A 27,350-nucleotide genomic window follows, 5' to 3' on the forward strand; every position below is an offset into this window, starting at 1 on the left:
AAGGCTAAGAATTGAGATCTCATCTGGCACAGGCTTCAGGTAGAAACATTTGGCAGTGAAATTCTGCTATTGGAAGGTAATTTTACAAACATACTTTCATGTACAGTAGCGAATTACAATTTTGAAGATCCAACATGGCGTCGAATGCTTCGATCAACGCTATATATTTCTTGATACTAAATATTGTTCTCGTGTCATTCCGAATCAATCGATATCGCTATGGTTAACTGTTGCAGGCCGTCGATGGGCTATAGGCGTACTGTAACCAAACCCATGGGCCTGTTCCTTGATTTAGGCTAGGCCTGTTAGTAAATAAGACGAAGGCGAAGGCCAAGTTTTCTACTAGACATACCCCAAATCCGCGATCGTGCTTTATTTATTCGATATTAAAAGGTTTTCATCGCAGAAAAAGGAAGAAAAATCACCAAAATTCATGACCAGGTAATAAGATATTTCATTTATCCTGTTTAAATGGGTCATATTTTGGGTTGACCTTGAAATGACCTCTAAGGTGCACATTTAACTTAAAGGCTTATTATATATATATTGCAACTTTTAGTACAACTTGATTTGCATTTGAAACACCAATGTCAAACCAAATTGCTTAAAACATAGCTGAAATGTACCCTTGGAAACAAAAAGCCATTTTAACAATAGTATCTGGAAAGCCATGACTACTAATCTAATTGTACTTTTTGATTGGTCTATTCAACTGTCAATCAATGATAATCTAGTCACGTGATCTAATACTAGACCATCTGTGTTTGTTTTGGTTTTTATACTGTCATTTGGACTCAAGCCATAGTATACTATTGACACACTAAAATATCTATTTAGAAGGACATACATATTTCGTTTGTTTACTTATATTTCACATTTTCCTTGTGAGAGGAAAGTAAGGAGAGCTATTTCACAATTTGAGGGTAAAATCTAGGATAGCTGAACCTCTAAAAAGGAGGAGAAACTTCTAAATTTAGGACAAAAAAACTTTCAAAATGTCTGTATCCATGTGTGCTGTATTTGGGATGATTTTTTCAGTGTTTGGTCTAGGACTGAATGTGCTGTCTATAGCTACCCCTCACTGGCTCCGTTCCAGGTATGTGGGGCATCACAAAGGACCCTCATACGACATTGGAATATTCCAGCATTGTGAAATAGAAGAGAAGTCTTGTGGAGGTTTAGATGGAATTCATACCATGATCAACCCTTCAGATATTGGTGAGTATCAGTTATACTTCTAATTTGGGAAGGGTTGAGAACCCTGACAATTGGGCTCCCTTTGTGGACCCTAAATTGTTTTTTATATATAACAAACTCTGTAAGTATCAGTGTGAAAATGTGGTAATTTGACCCAAACTCTTTGTAATGTTTAGGGAATTGATAGCTAAATTAAGTTACTAATTATATTATGGGGAGGGGTGGGGGGGAGAGGAGATTTCTGAGGTGGAACTTGAAAAATAAGGGGGAATCACTAGGGTGAAACTTAAGAATCTGAAAGGAAAAACCACTGGGGTGAAACTAGAAAAAGTAGGAGGCAAAATACCTGGTGCGAAACTTAAAAATTGGGCTAGGGGTATTAGGAGAGCGTATAAGACTTGTGCATAGTGGTTACCAACTCTTTCAGTTGATTTGGACTGATTAAGCCTACAGTAAGAAATGATGTAATTAAAGTGAATTGTTATAAAGATAAAAGATAATTGTAAAGATAATTGTAAAGATATTTAAAGATAAGAAAAGCAAGAAAGATATCTAGTGAAAGAGATAAAGATATCAACTTCTATTTGTGTCAGAACAAAAGAATTTTAAATCTGTATTTAACATTCATATGAACTTATTATTATTCGTTACTCTATCTGTATTTGGGGTCAAAAGGTCACGGTTTTTTTTGGCTTGGTTGTTTTTTTTGCGTCATGACATTGTTTCTTCTTGTATTTCACAAGTCTTTTTTTCATCTCATTAATTGTCCAGTGGGATTGGGACGTAGGTGTAGGATCTTTACTTGTAAGGCTGGTTTTGCCATCCATCCCATCTTGTTTGATGGATGTGACATACGCCTTTGTGGGTTATAATCAACTTGGTACCTAACCAAAATGGCCCCCTCTCATATTTTATATAGGTTTTTAAATCCAGTGTCATTTTGACAGGATTTACTTGCATTCTTTTGATTAGTAACAAACATTTACTCTTTAATATGATTCAAACCCATAGCACCGAATTCCCTTATATTGCTCACGGTGTTTAACAAGGGCCTAGTCTCTCAGATGAAGCAATAGGCCGGCTACTAAACGTTCAAGGCAAGAGGTAAACCGGATTATGGAAAAGTTGACTAGTTGTAAAAACTGAGTTATGTATTGTGAAATATATGGTAACAGCTTGATTGTTATTAGCAATATACACTTGTATGAATAAATAGGTTCATTGTATGATAACAGGATTGGGTAATTATAAATGAATGAATGAAATGGTGTCAATATCAATACAAATGATAACAAATATTTAAAAAAAAATAACAAGTTTTTTGGTATCAGTAACTAGAAAAAATGAGAGACTGAATAACCATTTGAAGATAACAATATGAAGATAACAATTATTAAAAAAAATAACAGTTTTTTGGTACCAGTAATTAAAAACATGAATGAATAAATAACAATTTGAAGACCATATATTATATACTAAAAGTTACTAGGGGATACCAAGACCAACTCTCGAAAACACTGACTGTGAAGAAATGAGTGAAATGGATTGTCTATAATGAATAAATGAATATCAATACTTCGTTATATAATAACAAGTTGGAATAATTAATAATGAATGATTAATTGGTAATGATGAATGAATGAATAACGTATGTTCATTTGATATATGGTCTTGTCTTGTAAAAATGGTTGAAAAGTTATTTAAAGAGAATCATCCACAAAACCATTTCCGCTCCGCTGTCAAAACCATTGATTTTACTGTCAGTTTAAAGAGTCTTTTATTTTTTTAAGATTGAAAGTTTTCCATTAAGGTCCATTAACATTGTGAGTAAAGATCTTTATAGAGACCATTTGAGTTATCTGAAGATTTTCAGATAAATTTGAAAACCAAGGAGTAATTTTTCGTATTATATAGAAGTGGCTCTTAAGTCCCCTTAATCAAGACTTAAATAGAAGAGATTAACCAGTTGTTACAAAAAAATGAACCTTTTTTAAGGCCATGGTTCGCCATTTGGAGGTTTATTGTACCTTAGTGTTTAGTCTCAGAAGTGCCCTTGAAGTAGCACAAATTTTTGTTGCCTAGTTTTAACTGCAAGGTGTCATTCTATGATGGTGCATTTCACCTGATTATCATATTTCATGACATGTACTTGCATGTATTTAAAGATGGGCTTCCTTATTTTTTAGTGTCAAATTAAGCGAACTATTTGATTATCAGTGGAATTCTGTAGGTAATTCTCTTCTAATTTAGCTAATTATGAATTAATTATGGACATGTGAGACGAACTTGTATTTTTCCAAGTCATTAAAACACCTCTACTTTCTATTCATATAAATATTAGCATTTTCATTTTCATAAATGAAAATAAGGGCACCCATCTTTATTTCATTGGTTTGACCATTCTTCATTGACCTCAAAATATTGGATTAATGTTGCTCTCTTGAGCAGGGCACAGAACTTGATCTTTCAAGATTGTGTCTGACTATATATGACTCTCCTCTTTTTCTTATTTTTGTTTCAAAAGCTAAAAAGGCCGAAATTCGATGCCAATGGCGGAATCTGATAGATGAAGAGATTTGCCGCCAAAATTGACAATTAAGCATGAAATTATAATCGTAAAAAATCAAACTTGTATTCAAATGGGACAAGTTGGACATTAACTTCAAAGCTAGCGTATTGATTTTACAATTGAGGGAAATGAGGCAAAAACACAACCTTATTACATTGATTTAGATTAGAGATTATTGTTTGTATGATTGCTTTGGTAGACATATTTATATTATACCGTGTTTCGCTTCAGCGAAATGTTTTTTCAATGCTGATATGGGAAAAGTGTCTGGTCGTTCAGGGATAATAAACTGAGGCCCCGTGTGCTACAGTTTGAAATTGGAAAAGAATAGGCTAATGCGGCTCTCTGGCAAAATTTCCCTCATTGAGCATTCTATGGAGTTGTCTATCTTCATTAGCCCAATCATCAAACGAAAAAAGTTTACATGTTTCATCCATAGAAATGGGGATAGTGTTTCGTGTAAGCTTTTATGATGAACCTGCTGAAATACTTTAATTGTAAGAGAACAGAATTTCAGATTTTGATTCTGAAAAATGCTAAGGATAACTAAATTTAAGCTCTTATCAGCTGATAATTTGAATATTTTAACAACTGATTCCCTTTAAGGTAGAAAAAGATTAAGTTTATAATATTTAATCAGCCATCAGCCCCTCAGGCCAGTCAATAATTAGAGATAGTTAAGGGATGAACCCTAGGGGCTAGAAGTTATATAGAAAATACCCTTGTTATTATATATTATATAGCAGTATTAGGTATTATTCAGGTACATCAAAGGCCACCCTTCGGCTAGACTATAGGGCCTCATTAAATAAAATAATATGGAGTTTTATGTGTAATTTGCACCATAGTGTGTTGTTGAAGATGGGTGACACCATGCAGTGTATAGTGAGGAAAATTGTATTAAAATTTTGATGTAACTAGGCCCTTAGAACCTCAGTTAATATTTTCAGTAAATTTTGCAATTAGTGACATCATCAAAAGCCTAGTTTAAGTGAAATTGCAAGAACCACAGGCATCTGATTGAAAATTAAAATAGTGCAAATTGATACTATCAGTGTCCCTGATACACATAAAAAATTTAGAAAATCTCTTTACAATCCCTTTAAATCACAAAATCCAATATTGCCAACCCCCAGCTTGAGGTTAGTGACATTTTTTCAATCTAAGATGTAAGCTGTAAAGTGGAAAGTTTTTCTAGTGAAATTGGCTTTGATCACATGTTATCAAAGTACAGATAAAGACAACCCATAGATCTTATCGCATGTTCAGTTCCAATAAAAACCTGTGTACATTGAGTAGAGACATAAATCAGACACTGCTCTGAAATTTAAAGGGATTGTAAAGAGGTTTACTACCTTTTTCATGTGTATGTCTTCTTAGATATTATTAACTGCTTTTGCGTTAGTGATGCCATAAAATGCTTATTTTTAGTGGAATTGCAGGAACCACAGACATCTGATTGAAAATTAGGATGGTGTAACTTTATGCTATTAGTGTCCCTGATACATATAAAATTTGTCTAAAACCTCTTCACAATCCCTTTAATGCTCTTATAAGACAAAGGATTGAAAATGAAGGAGAGTTTTACATCCAACTTTTCTGCCTCCTTGTGGAAGAGTAATCATAATACCATACAGTGTGCAATGTAGGAAACTATGTGTCACCGAAAAACTTGACATTGAATTGCACCACCCATTTTTTTTTTTGGTTGTCCTGATGAGAAGTATATATCTAAAACTCTAGTTTGCAGCATGTAAAAATATATGAATGACTTATTCAAAGCTAATCGTGAGTAATTCATCATCTGTTTCAATCAGAAGACCTAAGATGGCCGACTGATATATATGTATTGAAGCCAATAGAAGTGTAATTATAAGGCTTTGTCTGGGACCTGAATATGATTTATTAATGGCATTAAACAGGCCTTGTTCAATCGAGACAGAGAGTTGTTAGGCGAAACACCCCCTTCCTTTCCATTCAAATTCTTGTGATAAGGCAACTTTGTCAGCAGCATCAAGTCTGGTTGGGAATGAAAGGAATTTGGCATCAAATTTTCACGGGAAAACATTGCTTCGGACTGTAGCACAGACAGTGAGGGTGTTGGAATCTTCTTTTGACATCATTGACTTGGTTACATGGAACAAATGTTGGACATGGGTTATAATATCATTTTGGGTGGCCCTCAGTTGGCCTTGAATAAGTCATCTTTCCTCATTATTCCAGTTGACAGAGCTGTAAATGGGTACAGATAATCCAGGAAAGATTGAATCTAAGTTGTAAAAAATGTACAATTGTCTATTCCATTGGCGTCTACCTCAACGGTTTACATGACCACAAAGTAAACAAAAAACTCATATTTGACCTAAGGCCATCAGTTATATTTGATATAAACATATCTATAATTAACATATTGATATCCTAGAGATAAATTTGGTCTAATTAACTTGGTAATAGGAAGAACTTGTGGTCTGAATCCTCTTATATAATTGTATAACTGATAAATAATGTATATGGATTACTTATTGGCATATTAGCACAAATATTGTTTTAGTAGGGGAGAGTTGTTAAGTTGGGGGTGGGGGTTGAATATCTTGTTTCAAGAAAGATTTTGTGTTATGGTACCCCAAAAAATACTTATTACAAAATCATTTGATTCATGTATTTTTAAGATATTTCCACCCCAAAAATTGAAGTTATTTTAGCAATGATCATTGATACTTTTATTCTCTCATCATTAATTAACTTGTTTGACCCAGGCCAGTGCTTTTGTGTTCATAAAACGCCTAATTTAGAATACCAACATAGTGTTCAAGATATTTGCAAAGGCTGTTCGAAACACATTACAATTTCACTGCATTTTTTTGTTTACATAACTATGTAAAACTGATTGTGGTGGCTTCATAATCCTCCCACCCCCTCTGAGCCCCCCACCTCACCCTGTTTTCTACGCCCAGTAAACGTGAACAGACAAAAGAAATATGTACAGGGTGTGGTCTAGGTAGTGTCAATTTAACAATATCATAAGAAGATTTTCTCTCATCTCCTGGCCTTGATTTTACTAGACTAGAGCACATAACACAGAGAAAATGTTAACGAAATAGAATTTGATACTAGAGAGTAAATAGGTTTGTCAACAAGCTGTGAAATACAGGATTAATTGGTATTGTAGTCTACAATAACATATGATTATCACCCTATTAAATAATACTGTTTCATTTTACATAGCTATATTTAGAGAGTAATTGGGGTGAAAACCAGTTGGACTTACTCTCGAAAGCACTAGCACAGGCATCAGAAATTTAGGGGGTGAGACGCCTGGCCCACTCTTGAATGCACTGACATGGGCATCAGAATTTTTCTTACCTTAAGAAAATACAAGTATTGCCAACACCAGGCCCACTCTCAACAACACTTTTTTTATGTGTCTTATACCTTGACTTCATTGGGTTCTTTTCTTGTATCATTTAAGTTAATAAATGTAGTGTTTTGATTGGATGGTATGCTAGAGAAACAGAGCCCTGGACAGAAAGTTTGTGAACCATAAGCCATGATGCTTATACAGTCTTTATGTAGAGAGCTCTGATTGGCTGTACGCTTACAATTGTAAGAATTATGATTAAAAATAGTCAAATTATCAAATTTGTGTTGGACATTTAAGAACTTCATTCAGACATAACTGGAAAATAGTATTGAATAGAACAATGATAATATAGCTTTCATAACAGACGGCAATTGTGTATTGGGAAATGTTTGGAACTGCTAATGTCATTTTCTTGTTCTATAGAAAATTACTTCCTAATTTGGGCATTATCTAATCCTTAAGTTACAAGAACAGTCTTTTAGAAACTTGTCAGGAATATTAGATTATGTTTTCATTGCCGCGAAATTGGAGAAAACTTCAAAGGTTTGGTAATTGAGTTAGATTATTCACAATGGATTCTGTTGCAGAATGAAGTATATTTTAACATATTTTTGGCGGTAATTAAATTACTTTGAAATAATGCAGAAGTATAGGTTTGCAGAGTGGTTTCTCTTGCTGTTTTGCCGTGTTTGTGATTTTGGTAGACGGTACTGGCTTTAACATGCAGAGGGGCTCTGTAATGCAGTCAGCTAGAGCTTTGGAAACTTTACATTACGTCATTTGCTTGGTTAATGTCATGGGTTTTAATCTCAGTCAGTGTGTGAAAGTCTGTTGACTTTGAATAAGTCATCTTTCCTCATTATTCCAGTCAACCCAGCTGTAAATGGGTCTAGATAATCTGGGAAAGATCAATGGCAAGAGGTTTGGTCAAGAGCCAGTTTGTAGACATGAACTTGAGTTGTTATCCTTGTAAAAATTGGTTGTTTCTTTCGTTATGATACGAGAGCTGTGTGCTGCTTATTTTCATTTGAATATTTCAGAAGTAGGATGTAACTTAGATCTTTGTTCTGATAAAATTTCCCTCACGACACGCTGTAAGGCATTATAAAGGATGTAAAACTCTATTTCATATTTCATAGCTTTGTTTATCCATGGACAATGCATAAATTCTTTTGACAGTTTATTTTATGTTGATTTATGCTTGTTTATGTCGTGGACAATGTCAAAAACAAATAAAAAACAACACCACTTGATTAATGTCACTCCCATGACCAAACTGAAAAAAATGAAACGATATTGACGTCACTAGCTGTCAATTTTATACATAATTAATTAGTGTTAATACATTCAATTTGTGTCGACATGCCATCTATGTGTCATCTACTTGTCACAATTAAAAAAAAGGGGGAAGAAAAGGGGTGACACGCATATAAATGAGGACTTTTGTGACAGCTATATCTGGCTTTTTCTTGCTTGTCATGCATTTTATTTTAGAAGACTGAGAACTTGGGGCCTGAAGACTAAGGGGTGCAGACGCCTGAATTTGGGCAATTGTTGAAAACATTTTGAACAAAACATGATACAATTTTTTAGGGGCAAAAAAGTTTTGGACCGCCCTGCTGTGGAATATGATATTGATATTGAGGCATTAACCAATCAAATGACTGGAGAATTAAAATTATGAAAAAAACCCAAAATTTTCATATTGGTTTAATAGATATGGGTATTTTTTTTAACGCTTATCTTAAATGATGACTCTGATAACAGGTCCCTGGATAATATTTCTTATTTCGATATCCAGTTTTACGTTATATATTGGACGTATATAATCTAGTTGATTATTAGCCACATAATAAAGACATCCCGCTCGCTAATCATGTGTATACGGAATGATGAAAATAATTGGACGAGGAAATTGTCAGCGATCATCAATATACTCTATTGTCCAGTCATAATAGTGTCTGTCTTGAGAATAGAGGCTACTATGTAAGGGTCAATCAATATAATGGCCTGATATTAGCGACTACTACGAAAGGGTCAATCAATGAAGGGTCTTGACAATAGAGTCTTAAATTGGAGGTCAGTCTATGAGTTGACAATAGGGACATATTGGAGGTCAAGCTGTGTGTCTTGACAATAGAGACTATATTAAAGGAGAACAATCATTGACATTCGAGAAGAGTTGCTGAGAGTCTGGACGAACTAAAATGAAATTTCTGGACGTTGATTTTATGATGAGAGGAGATAATAGATTTGTGGGATTAAACGGGAAATAAGATGGCCAATTTTCTCGCAGTTGATTAGATATATTAATCATTGGTGATCATTTGTCCTCTGATAAATATGAAATGAATGAATGAATGATAGATATGGAATGAATGAATGAATATTGGGGATCATTTTGCCTTCTGATAGTTGATTAATGCCTGAATGAATGAATGAATGTATAACAGAAAAAATGAATGAATGCTACAGTTGATTAGATATATTAATCATTGGGGATGGATGATGGAATGTATGGATGAATGATTGACAGTTTCAGATTAACTTAGTAAACAGATGGACAAATCACAGAATGAATGAATGAATGAATGAAAAAGGAGTAGATGAATGGATAACAAATTGGAAAAATAAATTACTGAAAAAAGAAATAAAATGAATGAATGAATAAAAATTCAAAGAGTAATATTATAACAGATGATCCCTTAGATAAAGATTAGAAAGATAATAAGACACAAAAAGGAATGAATGACCACTAATGAATGAATGAAGGAGTTAATGAATGAATGAATCTCACATGGAGTATCCTAAAGATGAACCTTACCAGTGAATGAGGTTTAACGAAGGTTAGTTAAGAAATTCCCAACTGATTACTGAGTCTCTGTCAAGGATTGTAAACACCGTCGTTTATCCTTCCATAGTTGTCAGCTCTTTGAGTTATGACCGTTTGGTGCCATAAGTATTCTGATTTAGTCTTGGAGAATCGCATGAGAATTGCTCTATGAGTTCTTAAGAATTCTGATTAGATTCCAAAGGAATGAATGAAGTATCTAAAAGGAAGACGGGAATGGATTAAGACGCGTCTATTCCCGAGACTCTGCCATATATAGAACAGAGATCTATAGAAATAAGAAAATAAACTCTTAGTTTGAGGTATATTTGAAGGGAGTTTGGGTTGTCCTGATGAGGATTTTGTATCTGAAACACTGATTTCTTTGTTCAACAACTCATAATGTTATTCCCCATTTTCAAAATCCTCCTGATGAGGATTATATATCAGAAGCACTAGTAAATTAATATACTCAGAATATGTCATATATAGCTAGAGGCATGTTCTGATTTCTGCTTCAGTAGTGATGCCATTCAGTCAGAAAATAAATTCCTGATTATGAATATTAGTCTTGAGACAATTTGAATTAAATCTTGAGGAAATGTCAGGCAGTGAGATTATTGTTTGGAATTGGTTATCTTGGGAATTGAAACTTTAGTGTATCAAATTCTTATCTCATTTGAAACATAAGAAAGACTATTATTTTTAGTCCTAGATTACAAAAAAAACTGGTCAAAAAAAAGCAACAAGCACTTGTAAGAATCGATACGTAGAAAAAAAAGAAAAAATCTCTGCTAATTTATGTTTTTAATTTTCCATTTGGATGAATTCTGACATTTTTGATTTTGATTTGTTAAGATTTCATGATTTAAGATCAAAGCCTCTTGTAGTAATAGATTTCTTCTGAGAAGGGTCAAATTTGATATGTTTCTATTTTATGGTATTTCATTCTCTATTTCAGCATGGTTCAGTGTAATTCAAGCTACATTTATCTTGTCTGTCATTGGTTGTTTACTCTCCACAGTAATGGCGATTTTCTTCCTCATCAAAATATTCGACACGTCAAAAAGTGGATATAAATTAATATCTGTTACACAATTACTAACTTGTAAGTATAATCTCTTGTTGCTTACTTTACTCTGAAGCAATAAGTTCAATTTTGGATAGATAACACCCATCGGCAGTAGCTCAGTGAGTTAAATTGTCGTCTGCTGGGTTCGAATCCTCCTCAAGATTAGAAAAAGTACTTCTTAGATTTGGTCTGATGTCCATTTCGCCTTTTAATAACTATTTTTCGAAACCAGGTGGACTGATGAGGCTCTCATATCTCAAGCAAGTGTCTGCAGTATAAGATGAGCTCTTATCAATGTGATTTAGTGTGTGGGTAAAAAAGGAGTTTTATGGCGGGAAAGGCTGGTTACTATGGAAAAAAGTATATTTTTCTTAATGAGTCTGCCCTTTCTAAAGGCTCTTTTGGACTTATTTACTAAAATTCTTCTGTTTTTATTTCAGTAACTTCACAGCTGATTGCTCTTACCTTATTTGGAATGGACTGTGTAGACATGTTTGCATTCGATGGTCACGTGGTACAGCTGTCCTGGGCTTATTACTGTGCTGCTGTGGCTTGTGGGTTCATTTTCCTCAGTAGTATCATGCACGCCATGGAGGCTAGCCGAGCTGTCGAGGTTATCAAGAATGTTCATCACAGGCTGGCTGGTTTGACTTCGAACTATACTTTATTTGTCGATCAAGATCCTTAAATCTTCTATGTCTTATAAATCTTTTATGTTGGTTTTGTTTTTGAATTAGTTTTTTTGATGGATTCCAAAATCTACATGCCTGAATTTGACGAGGAAATTAAGTAGAATAAGAACAAGGAACAAGCTTGGAAAGCTAGAGTTGGGATTTGGGTTGGGGGCTTTAGAAAACCGGTTGGTCCGAGGGCCAAGAGCAGCTCAGTCTGCCCTTAGTCTATAAATAGATTTCTGGAGATTTCAAAAACTAATTCAAAACAAACCTTATTTGGTTATTGCTCAGTGCATTGAAAAAAGCAAATTTTTGCCTTATGAAAAGCTCTACCAAATACATATCTTTTTTATTTTGTTTATGTTATGTATAAAAGGGAGGGGGAGGGGGGGGGTGCCAGGGGTGGGGAGGATGAGATTAGGGTATGATATTTGGGGGCAATACCTATGTATTTACAGCATTCAACATTTGTACATTCTTAGAATTTTTCTGGCTGATTTTCAGCATCACTTTTAAGCATATAATCTCTGGGCCGCGTTCCCTAAAAAAAAACTTCTGATCAATTCAAAATTTGAGTATTTATTTTGGAATGAGGCCCTCCCATAATAACTGAAAATATTTAGCCATCGAAAAAATTTCCAAATTGCCATTTTGGGTTCGTCATAGGTCAAATTTGGATACTGTAAAGTGTTAACCAAGTAAAAAATATTGCAGCTAAATTAATATAGAATGATTAATTATATTAAATGTATATTAGAAGGTCATGGCTGACGGAAAATCTTAATGCTTATGTCCCTCTGTTGACACCTAATTCATGTCAAAATGCAAACATAACAAAATGTTACACAAATTTGTTTTAATGACAGGCTTATTAATTTGGCGTGGGATTTTAATGGAGTCGACAAAATTTATTGTAACTTAAAGGGATTGTAAAGAGGTTTTCTTAATTTTGTATGTGTATTGGGGACATTGATAGCATTGATTTGCACCATTCTAATTTTCAAAAAGACGTCTGTGATTCCTGTAACTATAGAAATGGTCAACCGTATGACATCACTATTGTAAAAGCTGTTAATAACTTATTAGCACTCTAGTGACGTCATAGAATGCTTAGTTTAAGGGGCATTACAGGAACCACAGATGTCTGATTGAAAATTTAAATGGTGTAAATTGATGATATCCGTGTCTCTGATGCACATAAAAAAATTAGAAAAATTCTTTACAATCCCTTTAAGTGCAGATCAACAAATGCTAATAATTTATTCCTTTTAATAAAAGTTAATTTTAGAAGTTGACACATAAAAGTCATCTTTTAATTACTTTGTGCTCACAATACCAAAGTCACCTTTATTTAATTCATGTGTTATTCATGTGTCATTCATGTGTTATTCGATGTCATGATTTGTGTGCATGTTTATATAGCTTGTTTCTTGGACGTAATGACTCGGCAAAAATTAGAAAAATTTATGAAAAAACTAAGGGAGCGTAACAACTCTACCTGTTAAATAACAATTCAACTAAACAGGCTGTATCAGTTTCACACAAAAACTCTTATGAAATTTTGATCTTAGATAATGCTTGGATGCAAAATAACCACATTTCCCTCATTGCACACTTAACTACTTTGATCTCTAGGGGAAAAGTGTCTTTTAATAATAAAGAACTTTTGTTAATTAAATAATTGCTTTTAATGCCTGCCATGTTGCAGTTTTTAATTTGTAAAGAGATTATTTAAAACTTTATCTGTATCAGGGACACTGATGGCATCGATTTGCATCATTCCAATTTTCAATCAGATGTCTGTGGTTCCTGCAATTCCACCAAAACTTAGTTTTTGATGACGTCAGTAATTGTGAAGGGCTTTGTTTGATAAAGCATACTTTGCGATTAGTGATGTCATCCAATACTCAGTATAAGTGAAATTGCAGGAACCACAGACATCTGAAAATTGGAATGGTGCAAATTGATGATATCAGTGTCCCTGATACACATAATGATCTAGAAAACCTAATCACAGTCCCTTTAATGCCTGTCATATTGGGGTTTTATATATAGTTTCAAGTTAAGATAAACGTATTAAAGTGCTCTAGGTGAACTCAAAGTCATAGCTATCATTTAGAGTACATTGACCTCAAATAAAACTTTTATATCTTTTACACTGCAGACGTCTTATATCATCTTGAGGCTTTCATTCATCTTCTCTGAACTCTGACCTATAGTTATATTCAAAGGGGCATAACTCTTGATAAAATCCTAAGATTTGCGCATTCGCTTCCCTTGAATGAATTCTAAATTTGTCCTCAAAATTTCTAGAATATTTTAAGTGTGTTATTACAAAAGTCAACACTTTAAGGCATTTGATTGAGCAATTTCATGAAACTTTTAACCAATTATGCCAAAATTCTGCATTAACAGTTGTCAGATATGTAAATTTATGCAGCTTTTGGTGTAATATGTTGTGAAAATGCTTTGTGCTTAGGATATAAGAAATAAACTTTCAGTCATTGTAGTCCCATGTAAATATTATTCATTTATTTAATTGTATATTAATCTTATGCATGTATTTGTTAATTGAAAAAAGAATATCAAAAAGGAATATTAACGTTTCTGATTTTTATCATATTTGAATGAATGTTTGTAAATGATGTATGTTGTATGCGTAAATAAATGTTTTAAAATTGTAAATATTCATTTTATGTCTTGTAAATAAAGAAATATAAAGTGTATTTGAGTTATCAATGGTTTTTTTAAATGGACCTGTGTTGTGTTCACTTTAAACAACACTGCATCATGGGATTTGTTTATTGAATATTTGTCCAATCAATGCAAAGCTGATAAGGACGTCTTCCTTTCAATATGAAGCACCCTTAAGGCCGGCCTGTTCTCCAAAAGATTTCTGTATCGTTCATTTAAACCTTTCAATTCTCCACCAGTTTCTAGGCTATGGGTGAGAAATTTCACCATGCCCTTTGCCTTAAAGCTTTTGTCCTACCCCCCTTCATCCTTGCTTCCAAACAAATTTCTAGTCCTTGAGAAAATGGACAGTACTTTTATAAAATAATAATTTATTCATTCATTCATTCTAAAGAATTTTGACATCAACAACAATACCCTTCACAATAATCTCTTAATTACATAAAAATTTGATCCAGCCAGATAAATCTTTTGCCACATTTTGACAAGCTTTAAAGCTATCATGCTGTCCCAAAAAAAAAACCAGACTGAAATTTCAGGTTAGGTTAAGGATCATCTGAATTGATCTTGATCCTTAAGTTTTATAATTGAATAAGATAAGGATAACAAATTGTTACAAGATTCATGTGGAATTAATAACAATGACCAAGGAGCAGCTGAAAGGATAACATTCTAAGGATAACAAATGACTGGTTAAAGATCCATATGGGATTAATAACAATGAACCAGTTGTTATTAAGAGGTTTGGACAAGGATCATATCCTAAGTTGTTATCCTTGAATACTGTGGATCACAAATTACTTTTATGAAAAGATCAATAACAAATATTTGCAGAATAATAACAAATATTGGCAGATTGATAACAAATATTGGCATATGATCTTCAGAGATTATTTTCAAATTGAATACAAGTCAAGAAAGCTCGGAATGGCTTCAAGTAAAATATTTCCATACTAAATACATGACTATACAGGTGATTATCATTCCTGCAAATAAAATAATACGGTCTTGACTAGTTCTCTTTTCAATCATTCGCATCACTGTGTTTGACAGTCCTAGAGTGTTCGCAATGTCTAAAACTTTCTTGTGCACTCCTTTTAACGTAAATCTCTGTTCCCGAAGATTTTGGAGAACTCCTGTGCCTGAGCCAATCAAATCGTCCATGCCACGGTTGGCGTTTTGTAAACTGGTGTGATGCTGTAAGGAAGCATCTATCATAATGGAAGTGTCCGCATCGTTGGTGGTAAAACTTCGTGATAATAACGCTTCTCTTTGAGCATCTTCTTCTTCCCGTAAATATCTGAAATATACAAGGGAGATAACTTTTATGAACTGGGTTTTCTGGAAGATCTACCAAATCACACCTATTTTAAGTTTTAGTGTCGTATAGTTGCAGAAATTGGTACAATAAGCTAGGATCTACCAAGAAATGCTCTGTCTTTGTGCTATTATGGGATTTGTATTGATACCTTACAAGCTTTGGCTTAAGTTTCAATTCTTTTTACAGATCACCATCCTTTGTTCTCTAGGGTCAGTTAGAGCAAGAGGATTCAATCCAGTTGTCACTGTACCTTTTGTGTTGTATTTGTCTCAAAGCACTCTGTAAATGTTGGCAGTCGTATTTCAGCTGGTCCACACGTAATTTAGCATTGGCACGTCTGGTGGCTGGTTCTTTATTCACTAATATTTCAAGTCTTTCACAATTACTGATAATATGATCCAGATGAGCTTGTACTTCGTTTTCAACCAGATGGACATCATCCCCGGTGGCTCTTTCAAGTCGGCCTAAATCGGTCTGGATTTCTTGTACCAGACGATTCGTTTGGTGATAGAGCGACTCCATGATCACCCAATTATGAATCCCAATTAATCAACCTCGTAGATATAATCTTATCTAGAAATCAAAGCTCAATATGTCAAAGTTTTGCTAAAAGCTTCGCTCTCGACGTGTCTGTCAGTATCTACTTCCGGTTTACATATTACGCCCACTTTTTGCCGAAAATGAGTAAGTCGTAAAATTGCAAACTTTTTAAAATGACTATATTTTGAGAATTTTTATCATCAAGTATATCTGATTTTTCATCATTATTGCCCACAATCCTCATTTAATGGTGTTTTCCATGAATTTAAAGTTAAAGTTCAAGATTTAAATTTACGACAATACCCAGCAAGTCGAGTGACAACAAACAATACGTCAAATTATGAAACTGAAAGTAAGTAAAATTGTCAATTAAGAATATAGGATTAGTAGCATTTGATGCCCCGTGTCATAAGGTCGTCGTAAAATTGTAATTTCTTTGGCAGCAGACTAGACATTAGGAATCCGTCCTGAATTTCAATGTTATGAACTGTGTTGTTGAATGAAGTGTGAAGTAACATTGCACTTTGATATCCTTTGATGTCAGACCCCGCCCAGGACCCAGGGTGCTACCTCTTTCTTCAAATAAGTCATTTGCTTCTAGTCAAATAAGAAAGTGAACCCCTTCTTGAATTTTTTACTAAAATTGTTATTTTTTAATTTTAGATGCATTTGATGATGCAAGCAATGAAATGAGCACATAAAGAATAGAATCCCTATGTCTTAGAAATGTAGTATTTAGAACTGGGCATTAAGGCGTGTAATACAACAAAATGGGTAGGCCTAGGCGTGCCAATCATGGGTTATTTATAAATGGTTTGAGATGTGATATTCCATCAGGCGAGCTAAAAGAATTCCTTTTTGACTTGCTAGATGACCTTAACATTCCAATAAAGAAAAGCTACATAAAAATTTTACCACAAAAGGACAAGAAAATTGCATTTGTGGATTTGATGAATGAAGGAAACACTGCCGAGGCCTTGAAGCATTTGGGCAGCGAAAAAAAAAGAAACCGTCTTGCTGTGGACTTTGATTTTTATGCAAATGATAATGATTTTTGCATCAGGAGAATCAATCCAAACTACGGAGCGGATTCAGATATCAGATTTGGTAACAATAATAATGGTTTGAAAGCAGAACATGGCAGCAGCTCAAATATATATCATGGCGTCTCAGCACAAAGCATTCCAGAAAGCAACAGAGGAAATGCGAGATTGATCACAATAGATAAAGGCATTTCTGTCCAAAGTTTTGCTGCAAGACCCACAAACAAAGATGTCATGTTCATGAAAGGAAAGCCTTTGGATGCTGCTACTTCAGTTTCTGGTGAGTTCAATGTTTTTTGTATGGAAAGAAGACAACATGGACAGCAGCTCTCCAGCCAAATGTCCATTTAGTTCCTGGAATTTGAAAAGTCTTTGTCATTGAAGCTGACTCCTTTGGATTTCTACCAGATAGTCTTGCTACAACTCTTAGCATTGATCTTTCTTAGTTTATCCTTACAGTACCCATTAACAGTTGGGACCATCTGGTCCTTGGCCACAATTCTTAGCATTGATGATCTGTACCCATTTTACAGCTTGGTAGACTGGAAAATGGAAGAGAATTTTACTGATTGTTTTTTCTTTTAACTGTTTCAGGCCTGATGCCAGTTGTGCAAAGAAAATTCTACCATTACAATGAGATCCTTGGTAGTGAAACCAGAGTTGTGGAATTCAAGGAAGGAAAAGGAAATTACAAGAACAAAACTCTTGGCGAACATGTGGGAATGTATGTTTGTGGGTTTGCGAACACTCAAGAAGGTGGTACTTTATTTATGGGTGTGACTGACAGGGGTAAGTATTCAGTTGACTTATGATTCTGCACACCAGTTGTCAAATTATCATTCTTATAAGTGATACAGGTGGCTGTGAAGATTGAATGGAATAAAATTACAGAAACCACATCGGAGGAAAAAATTAAATGGTGCAATATGAAGCTATCAGTGACTCTGATACACAATAGAATTTTAGAAAACCACATAACTACCCCTTTAAATCTCACTGTGTTATTTAGTTACTTAGTCCTGTGCCTGTGCTTTCGTAAGTTACAAGACCCCCCTAACCTTTCTGTCTGTTTTAGGACAGGCTCAAGGGATTACATGTAATCATGCTGAAGAGGATCAGATAAGACTGAGAATTGACGAGGCTGTTAAATCTATTGAACCACCCATTCTTCCCAATATGTATTCTGTTGCTTTTTCGCCAGTACTTTGCACTGGAACGTTTTCAGGTATGCTTAATCTATATTTGGGTGAACAAAGGGGTTTGAAGCTGTTTTTGGAAACAGTGGTGTGGGTTCAGAAATTTGTTCCTTCCTCATATTTTCAGACGACTCAACTGTGAACTGGCTGTAATTCAGTTGGTTATAGCTTTAGAATCTTGACATGAAGTCAATGTCCTGTTTAGTCTCTTCAAACAAATGATGGTAATGGGTTCTAATCTCGGTTGATATGTTAAATTTGGTTGACCTTATATTAGTTATCATTCCTCATTAATCAAGTCTACCAGACTACCAGTATAGATAATTTCGGAGCTTCATCGCCAAGAGTTGAAGTAAATTCCCAAATCATTGTGGTTTGATTGTGTATGTCAGATTATTTTTTGTGATTTTGTTAACTTTAATTTTCAGATAATCTAAAAGTAATAGAAGTATGTGTACATCCTGGAGAGTCCCATGAAGAACTGTATGAATTCCAAGGTAAAGTTTATGTACGAAGAGATGGAAGTGTACAGAACTTTAAACTGAAAGACATTAAAGAATGGGCCAGACAGGTCAGTTTTTATTGGATTCAAATTAATTAAAGGGATTGTAAAGAGGTTTTCTAAACTTTTTATATGTATTTGGGACACTGATGGCATCGATTTGCACCATTTCAATTTTCAATCAGACGTCTGACATAGCTATCATAAAAGCTCTTAGATATTTCAAGTTTTTTTTTTTTTGGTAATGTTTGGCCATTTTAAAGCTAGGTCATGTGTACCTCATTGAATTTGTCTGATTTCTGATTTGAGCTTATTGCGATTTGGATGACTTCTTGTCATATTTTTCAGAAAGCAGCCAAGGAACGTGCTCTGAGCAGTTCCATTGAACAGCAACTAGACGTGGTCACACTCCAGCTACAAGAGATTCAAACCCATATACAAAACAATCCGCGCTCCAAAAAAAAGAAATCTAAGACTTGTGCCATCTTGTAAACTTGCTAAAACACCTAAAATTAAAACCATGTTCCCTTCTCAATAAATAAATGGGACTCTAATTCACTTTATCTAAAGAGCTTCATATAAAGCACTGCATTTGAACAAATGAAAATAACTTTTTAGTTGCTTGCACTCATATATTATTCACTAGTTTAGTGTGTGCTTATAATTACAAAACAAAATCTAAGAATTGCCATATTTAAGTGATTTGATAGGCCGTTTTGAAAATCATGTGACATTATGTATAGGTTGATGGTTGAAAGCTTGTTAATAAGTTTGATAATGATCGCTGGATGAGGACTGAAGATCCGAGTACTATGTCATTAATAGATGTAAGACCATTAACCAACTTAAAATACAATTCATAAACAATAACATCTACTCAGGCTACTTTATGGATTTTAGAGGGCGCCATTGGTGATGGGGGTCAGGGGGGGCCGCCCTTTTCTAATCTTGGAAGGCGGTGAATACATCTTACGCAATTTTTTAAGTATTTTTCATTTTCTATGGCATAAATATCACATCAACGTATATATATATTGTCTGAGCAAATCAAAAAGGTTTTAAAAATTTTTCGATATTTTTAAGAGAATTGGAATTACAGACTCAGTACTGATAGTTGTAAAATGTCTTTGTGTTGATAAAAATATAATCTTTTGTAAGTTTACAATGAAGAGGCTCATTCTCTCATAGAAATTTCAACCCAAAAAGTCACAAAAATTGGCTGAAAATTGTCCTCAAAGACATAACGTGTACTCATGCTTATATAAGACTGACCAATTCTTATAAAAATAATACGAAAAATTCAAAAACCTTTTTGATTTTCTCAGTTAATAGTGTTCACATACTATTTGAAACCATGTCAATCATGAATACATTTATAAAACAGGTCACATTTACTTGGCAAAAGACCAAGAGTCCAATATTTGGAGTCCATGAATGATGTCAATATTGTTGGATAATGATACACTCAGATCAATGGGTGACTTCACATCTGTATTTTAAGAATACATACATGTCCAAAATATAATTGAGGCTAATTAAAGTGAAAAACGGTAGAAATATATGATAATTTCGTATTTTCGAGCAATTGATATATTTTTTACGGTTGTTTTTCAGATATCTAATTTATTATTTTTATTGGTTGTGATCAAAATCCCGTGATAATTTTGTATTTTGCTAAAGTGATTAACGGTAGAAATATATGATAATTTGTAGTTTTGAGTAATTGGTATATTTTTTACGTATGTTTATCTAAATCCAATTTTATATTTCTATATTTGTTTTGTGCAAAATCCAGTGATAATTTTGTTATTTTGTGGAATAAATTTTATTAGAAGGTATTTGTTGTCTGAATCGAAATTAAGCAGAAATATGGATTTCTCTCCCTTTAAACCTAACAACCTGTTTCATAGATATGTGTATCCAGACTACATTTAATTGCATTTTAAGAATGCAATGATGGACTGGTTATTCAAAGGTAACAATTGTGTCCTATTTTCATTGGTTAGGATGATCTTTGTGTGAAGAAATGAAACTAACTGTTAGATTTTAATCTGTTGTAAATAGTTGTGCATGATTGAATGACAGGTGTCAAGTGTCCTACATTAAACAAGACTCAGAATGAATTGGCATGGTGTATTGAATATTGCAGGTGCTTGTTTGGTGCTGAGTTTGATTGCTCTGCTGGTGCCAGTTGACAGTACAGTGAAGGAACTGAAAGTAGTAACTCAGGTACTTTTTTGGCAATGTTCCAAATTTGTATAATGATAAGGAAGAAGAGTGGGATGGGGCATATTTATGGTGCTTTCTGAAAATTCACCTTTTTGCACTCATCAGATAAGCCTTGGGACCCTTTAGACCAATGCTCATGCAACAGATATGCAATATTAAAATGTTCTGAACTTCTATACCAATTAAGGTCAATGTTCTTAACTGATACGCCATTAAGGTCAATGTTCTTAACTGATATGCCTTTAAGGTCAATGTTCTTAACTGATATGCCATTAAGGTCAATGTTCTTAACTGATATGCCTTTAAGGTCAATGTTCTTAACTAATATGCCTTTTAGGTCAATGTTCTTAACTAATATGCCTTTAAGGTCAATGCTCTCAACTGATGTACCATTAAGATCAATGTTCCTAACTAATATGCCTTTAAGGTTGATGTTCTTAACTGATATGCCTTTAAGGTCAATGCTCTCAACTGATGTACCATTAAGATCAATGTTCTTAACTAATATGCCTTTAAGGTCAATGTTCTTAACTGATATGCCTTTAAGGTCAATGTTCTTAACTGATATGCCATTAAGGTCAATGTTCTTAACTGATATGCCATTAAGATCAATGTTCTTAACTAATATGCCATTAAGGTCAATGTTCTTAATTGATATTCCATTAAGGTCATTGTTCTTAACTTATAGCCCATTAAGGTCAATGTTCTTAACTTATAGCCCATTAAGGTCAATGTTCTTAACTGATATGCCATCAAGGGCAATGTTCTCAATGGCTGTCCTCTTTCCCTCTTTGTACACTGCATGGCTAGTGAGAAATTACAGACCCAGAAAAAGACGATCTGACTTTTGATAAAATGGGTTTGCTGAGGCCACCAATCAGCCATTTTGATTTTGATTGAGTCCATCTTTGTTTTTGTAGAGTAAGCCAGCAGAATGTCATCCTGTTGCAGCCATTGGTGATGAAGTTTCTGTACATTACACTGTAAGTTTTTGTCTTGTCTCTAAGGCAGGGTATTTATTTGAGATTTAGGGGAGGGTTGTAGTCTATTGTCAGAGGCATGTCTACAAATGCCTGAGGAATGTGACAAAAAAAGAGGTGTCTCTCCAAGGCGAGGCAAGAAGGGCCACAGCCATTGTCTATCATCTGGACGCAGTATTTTTGATTTTTTGGGGAGGGCCGTAGCTCCTTTATTTAGAATGTAATCTTAGGATGTCATAAAAGCAAAAATTTGGTTGTAGTCCATGAGTTTTTTAAAGTTGGAATAATTCTTCTTCTACAGGGGAAATTAGAAAATGGTGCTGTTTTTGATTCCTCAGTTCTTCAACAACGAGATCCTATCTCTTTTACTCTAGGTGCTGGACGAGTGATACCAGGTAATTTGATATTCTTTGTTGGGAAAATTCATTAGACTCGGTATAAACCTAGTATAGTGTTCAATACAGTGAAACCCCTATAAACTTGTAGGCCACTGGACAAAGGTAAAGTGCCAGATGGACGGGTTTCAGATGGGTGGGTTTGTCAAAGATGGTTTGATGACAAAAGAACGTCTGCTTACAGCAGAAGCTGATATTGCTGGTTAGTTGTTAATCTAAGAGAGTTTTATTCCTCTATGAATCAATCCATTATCTGTAGTTCTCTCCCTTTACAAGGCCAACTGGCTAGTATAATAACTATGCTTACACGATACAATTTCGTTTCTGTTTTATTCTGATATGACTTTTCAAATGTATTACGATTCTATTTATAGGATGGGAGCAAGGTATTCTGGGAATGTGTGTCGGGTGAGTATGGTTTAGTGAGTATAGTTTTCGACATCTATTTATAGATGGCCCAACAATCGACAGGTATACGTCTGGACGAGGTATGGAATCGATTTCAGCTGTTTTGTATCTGAAATTATGGACAAAAAACTCTTCACCCTGAATTATGATCGGTAACTAACCATAGCAACTGGCAGTAGTTGAGATCATTTCATAAAAGATATGTGGGAAATAATGGTGTTCTCTTGTTAATTTTCATTTGATATTTTCAGAGAAAAACGCCTACTGACCATTCCACCTCAGTTAGCCTATGGTAAAAGAGGTGTAGCTCCACAAATACCACGTACGTATTTCATTTTACTTGCTCTAGTACCCCTTCCATTATTGAGCTCGAAAGAGCTTAAAAATACATGGATTTGAAGGCTCAAATTTCGTTGGCAAGCTTTGCTAAAATATTTTCTGAGACTAAGTTATGATTGGTCTAACGGATGGCAAACATGTCTCTCTGAAAGGATGTAAAACTCATTTTAGCACCGTGAGAAATTTAAATCCATTTTTTCAGCTGATGCAACAATAATTTTTGAAACAGAGCTAATGTCCTTGAAGCCAAAGGGTCAAGTTGGTATTGAAGAACAAGTGATGAAAACTCTGAGGTTATTAGCTCTGCCTTCCCTAGTATTATATATTATTTATTACCTTTATAAAAAATACCAGTCCGATACAGAATCGACTTCCAAAGCTTCCAAAGATAAGCGCAAAAAACGAAAATAAATTTCTAATTTGATGATGTTTTGTTTTGATATTCAAAGTGGGTGGCACTTTCCCGCTCTTTTTTTTTAGACGTCTTATCGCAAGGATATCTGACAAAATTTTGTAAAACTTCCAAAATAATCCCAAGGAACACATGAAATTGTGGCAATATCTGAAGATTTTACACATTTGAAGGTGTAATGAATTTGACCTATCAATTCCTTCCGCCTCGGCCAGTGCTTCTGAAAGAAAACCCAGTACCCGCTTTCAACCCCTATGACCTTAGCAATTACCAAACTTAAAATATAAACCTTTGACTAATGAATTTATTACCAAATCTGCAAAATTTCCCATAACAATTTTCAAAAATCATAATACTCAAAATCTGACATCAATAACCAGTGCAATATTCCTAAAATATACATAAAATCTGCAATATTTTCCATTTTTTTCTAAATTTTCAGGGAAGTATTTAACCTTTAAAACTAAAAACATTAAAAAGAAATAACCATGCACCATATTTCAATTATTGATCTAAAGGAATTCATTTAGTTTTATAAATCCCTGCTTGGCAGCATATGGTGTCTGACGAGTTATAAATGTATGATTTAAATATAAAATCTTTGGGTTCAAACACATGTTACGCCAATTATCGATAATCTTAGTAAGATTTGTAGGAAGTAGATACAGTAACTCGTAAGTGGCTGCCACATTGCAGAAAAATTTCACATCAAGTGTTAGTGAAAAAAAATTGAACTTTTTTACTCTTCAATATTGAAGATCTATAAAGATAAATCTTGGATTTTTAAACGATAGTTACATATAACTGGAATTAATAGAACCAAAAGCAAAATGTGTGCCAATTTACAGTTTTTCGGATATTTTTTGTTGGTTCTAGTAGCTATTTCATCTGCAGTGGAAGACAATTCTATTCAAGTTTCTACAATTGTAAGTATCCATCTTGGATTAGTTTTTGTAAATCATCGCAAGTGCTTTTGAAAATCTTTGAATTGCAACATTTTTGATAGGTATATTCTCTTTAAGTGTGGACATGTACCACATGTTTTTTCAGATTTATTTTGATGTTAAATCCATATACAACATTAATGATATCCTTTTTATTGTCTGAAAAATATTTCAAATGTTCAAGAGTTACTGCCCTTGATGCTATGTAATATAATTTCAGTTTAAACCAGAAGATTGTCCAGTCTTTGCTGCTCAAGGTGATGATGTTTCTGTCCATTATATTGTAAGTTGACTGAACTATTATTCCATAAACTGTATCACTGCCAGCTTAAAACCAACCCCTCCCCTTCTACGTCAAATAAATAGTGGTGGTGAGTTCTTATCTTGGTCTGCATGCCCAAAGGTTGGGACCCTTAATCATCCTTCCTCATGATTCAAGTCAACTCAGCTGTAAATGGGTATGGATAATCCAGGAAAGATCATTGCCAAATGGTTTGGCATAGGACCAGCTGGTAGAAAGGATTCTTATTATTCTAGTCAGACCAGCTGTAAGTGGAGAGGTCAATGCCAAGAGGTTTGGCCAAGGACTTGCTGGTCCAGAGGATCCTCAGTGAACCCAAGTTATTATCCTTGTTAAAAAAAGGGCACTTTTTTCCTTTTCCCATTTCATTGTCACTTTTCTTTTGTATTCCAGATGAAATTAAAGGATGGTACAGTGTTAAAGTCATCATATGAAGATGGAGTACCTACAGATTTCATTGTGGGTGAACCTAATATCCTCTCAGGTGAGTCTAAGGGGTGCAAACCACTTACTTTTAGAAGAGCGTAACCCATTGTTGCAATTTAGACCTCAGACTCTACCAACTTCTATTGGTATGATTCAAATCAGCAGTGGCTACAGCCGGTGCACGTTAAAGATCCCTTGACAGTTGGAAATCGAAAAACAGCCAATGCGGCTGTTCTTGCAAAATTTCCCTCATTGCACCCTGTATGGCTTTGCTCGTCTTCCTTAGCCCACATGGTGCAGAAAAGTAGGACGTAAAACTCCATTCATTTCATCTCAGCTATATTAGGTATGTATCCTTGCCATATCACAGGTGAAGGGCATGCAGCACCATACCAGAGATGAAGTTGAGGAAAAATGTGATTCCACTGTTAAATCTTTTGGTCGGCTTGTCTCTCCCTTACACTCGATTCCTGCACTGATTATTAATCTGTTAATTATTTTTGTTTTACAGGGTTATCTTATGGAATCATGGCAATGTGTGTTGGGTAAGTTCAGATGTTTCAAATTTACCAGAGGAGTGGCATCAGGTGTTCCAGTAGAAAAAATGCCCTCTTGGGCCTCTCTAATTAATGAAAATTGCCTCAATGCTTAAAGCAGATGATATCAAATTCTGAGTTATTTCTTTCAGGGAAAAGAGAAAAATTCACGTGCCACCATCTTATGGGTTTGGAGCAGCTGGATCACCACCAGCAATACCTCGTAAGTAGCTTGGTTCAAAGCTGAAATTTTGTATGAACATTGTCTAGTCATTCAGTGGCCCCAAGTGCTGCAGACTGTACACATTAAACATCCCTCGACAGTTGGAAATCAATGAAGCGAAAGCTAATGTGGCTGTCCTGGCTTTCCTCATTTCACACTGTATGGCCTGTCTTCATGGGCTGAAGGATGACCTTTTCCTTACTAAATCTAGAGCAGCAAAGTAGGATGTAAAACTCCATTTCTTCTGTTTCAGCAATGGCGTTTCTAGACATTGAAGCTGAACTTCTTCAGATCTCCAAACCACCTATATACATGAAGTACGTCAAACTTCTAAAGGATCGAAGAGTGATGTTTGGAGGGTATATTGCTGGTTTAGTGGTTGTTAGTTTGATCATTCTGTGCAAGTGTTTACCCAGTCTACCATCACAGAAACGAAAAGCAGCCAAAGCCAAGAAGATTGATTAGGAAATTTAGTATGTTTTATTATATATTAAAATGTTTTTTCACTTACTAATATTTGTTCTTGTTACTTTTGTTGTGTTATTTTTTTACTAACAAAGTTATAGAAGGGATTGTTTCCGTGGGAAAGAAAGAAACCAGGTATAAATTGGTGTGGCTAATCGAGGATCAATGATAAGAGGTTTGGTCAAGGACCAGCTGCTAGGAGTCTCCTCAATATTCAAGTTGATCCAGCTGTAAATGGGTACAGATAATCCAGGAAAGATCTTTGCCAAGATGTCTGGCCAACCACCAGCTGCTAGGAGTCTCCTCAATATTCAAGTTGATCCAGCTGTAAATGGGTACAGATAATCCAGGAAAAAATCTTTGACAAGAGTTTTCGCCAAGATTTTACTGTGTTTATTATCTTGACTGCAATGAGCACCTTTCTTGAATCACAAGAGGATTGTAAATGCAACAATATGGTGATATAAGAAAGATGGCTATTCCAGTCATGGTATAAGACGAAGTTCGTAATAGCTTGACATTGTGAAGATGCTGCCCGCCCAAAATAAAAACTCCAGCAACTGACTCTATATTTATTTTCACATATACAGATAGTAATGATTTATTGTGAGAGACATAATGATTGGCTGAAACATTTTAAACTAACCAATCACATTGCTTCTTAAAAAATAATATTAGAATAATCTAGTAATA

The 27,350-nt window shown here is 34.4% G+C and overlaps 6 protein-coding genes across 6 annotated transcripts; 5 read left to right on the plus strand and 1 right to left on the minus strand.

The window, feature by feature from the left end:
* Positions 1 to 134: 134 nt before the first annotated feature.
* LOTGIDRAFT_169568 (hypothetical protein) lies at positions 135 to 11,717 on the plus strand (the record flags this gene model as incomplete). Its single annotated transcript, XM_009067860.1, has 4 exons — positions 135 to 222; positions 1,039 to 1,218; positions 10,919 to 11,065; positions 11,470 to 11,717. 4 exons carry the CDS (start codon positions 135 to 137, stop codon positions 11,715 to 11,717), a joined length of 663 nt encoding a protein of 220 aa, XP_009066108.1.
* A 3,034-nt stretch (positions 11,718 to 14,751) lies between these two features.
* On the minus strand, positions 14,752 to 16,351 carry LOTGIDRAFT_222883 (hypothetical protein). The gene is made up of 2 exons (XM_009067861.1): positions 15,969 to 16,351; positions 14,752 to 15,697 (listed from the first exon to the last, which is right to left on the minus strand). Exons 1-2 carry the CDS (start codon positions 16,238 to 16,240, stop codon positions 15,331 to 15,333), a joined length of 639 nt encoding a protein of 212 aa, XP_009066109.1. The 5' UTR covers positions 16,241 to 16,351; the 3' UTR covers positions 14,752 to 15,330.
* Positions 16,352 to 16,594: 243 nt separating this feature from the next.
* On the plus strand, positions 16,595 to 19,555 carry LOTGIDRAFT_236761 (hypothetical protein). The gene is made up of 6 exons (XM_009067862.1): positions 16,595 to 16,610; positions 16,922 to 17,581; positions 17,896 to 18,090; positions 18,377 to 18,526; positions 18,926 to 19,068; positions 19,348 to 19,555. The coding sequence occupies exons 2-6, from the start codon at positions 17,029 to 17,031 to the stop codon at positions 19,489 to 19,491; spliced, it is 1,185 nt and encodes a 394-aa protein (XP_009066110.1). The 5' UTR covers positions 16,595 to 16,610; positions 16,922 to 17,028; the 3' UTR covers positions 19,492 to 19,555.
* A 1,864-nt stretch (positions 19,556 to 21,419) lies between these two features.
* On the plus strand, positions 21,420 to 21,884 carry LOTGIDRAFT_88143 (hypothetical protein; the record flags this gene model as incomplete). The annotated part of the gene is made up of 1 exon (XM_009067863.1): positions 21,420 to 21,884. A coding segment is annotated over one exon (465 nt), but the record flags the coding sequence as incomplete, so codon positions are not given.
* A 270-nt stretch (positions 21,885 to 22,154) lies between these two features.
* On the plus strand, positions 22,155 to 23,605 carry LOTGIDRAFT_101671 (hypothetical protein; the record flags this gene model as incomplete). Its single annotated transcript, XM_009067864.1, has 5 exons — positions 22,155 to 22,211; positions 22,510 to 22,603; positions 22,978 to 23,011; positions 23,263 to 23,333; positions 23,553 to 23,605. Coding segments are annotated over 5 exons (309 nt in total), but the record flags the coding sequence as incomplete, so codon positions are not given.
* Positions 23,606 to 24,459: 854 nt separating this feature from the next.
* LOTGIDRAFT_236763 (hypothetical protein) lies at positions 24,460 to 26,701 on the plus strand. The gene is made up of 6 exons (XM_009067865.1): positions 24,460 to 24,688; positions 24,927 to 24,989; positions 25,401 to 25,491; positions 25,945 to 25,978; positions 26,122 to 26,192; positions 26,446 to 26,701. Exons 1-6 carry the CDS (start codon positions 24,593 to 24,595, stop codon positions 26,655 to 26,657), a joined length of 567 nt encoding a protein of 188 aa, XP_009066113.1. The 5' UTR covers positions 24,460 to 24,592; the 3' UTR covers positions 26,658 to 26,701.
* The last annotated feature ends 649 nt before the right edge of the window (positions 26,702 to 27,350 follow it).

This window comes from Lottia gigantea (genome assembly GCF_000327385.1).
Source record: "Lottia gigantea unplaced genomic scaffold LOTGIsca_87, whole genome shotgun sequence".
Classification (NCBI taxonomy): domain Eukaryota; kingdom Metazoa; phylum Mollusca; class Gastropoda; family Lottiidae; genus Lottia; species Lottia gigantea.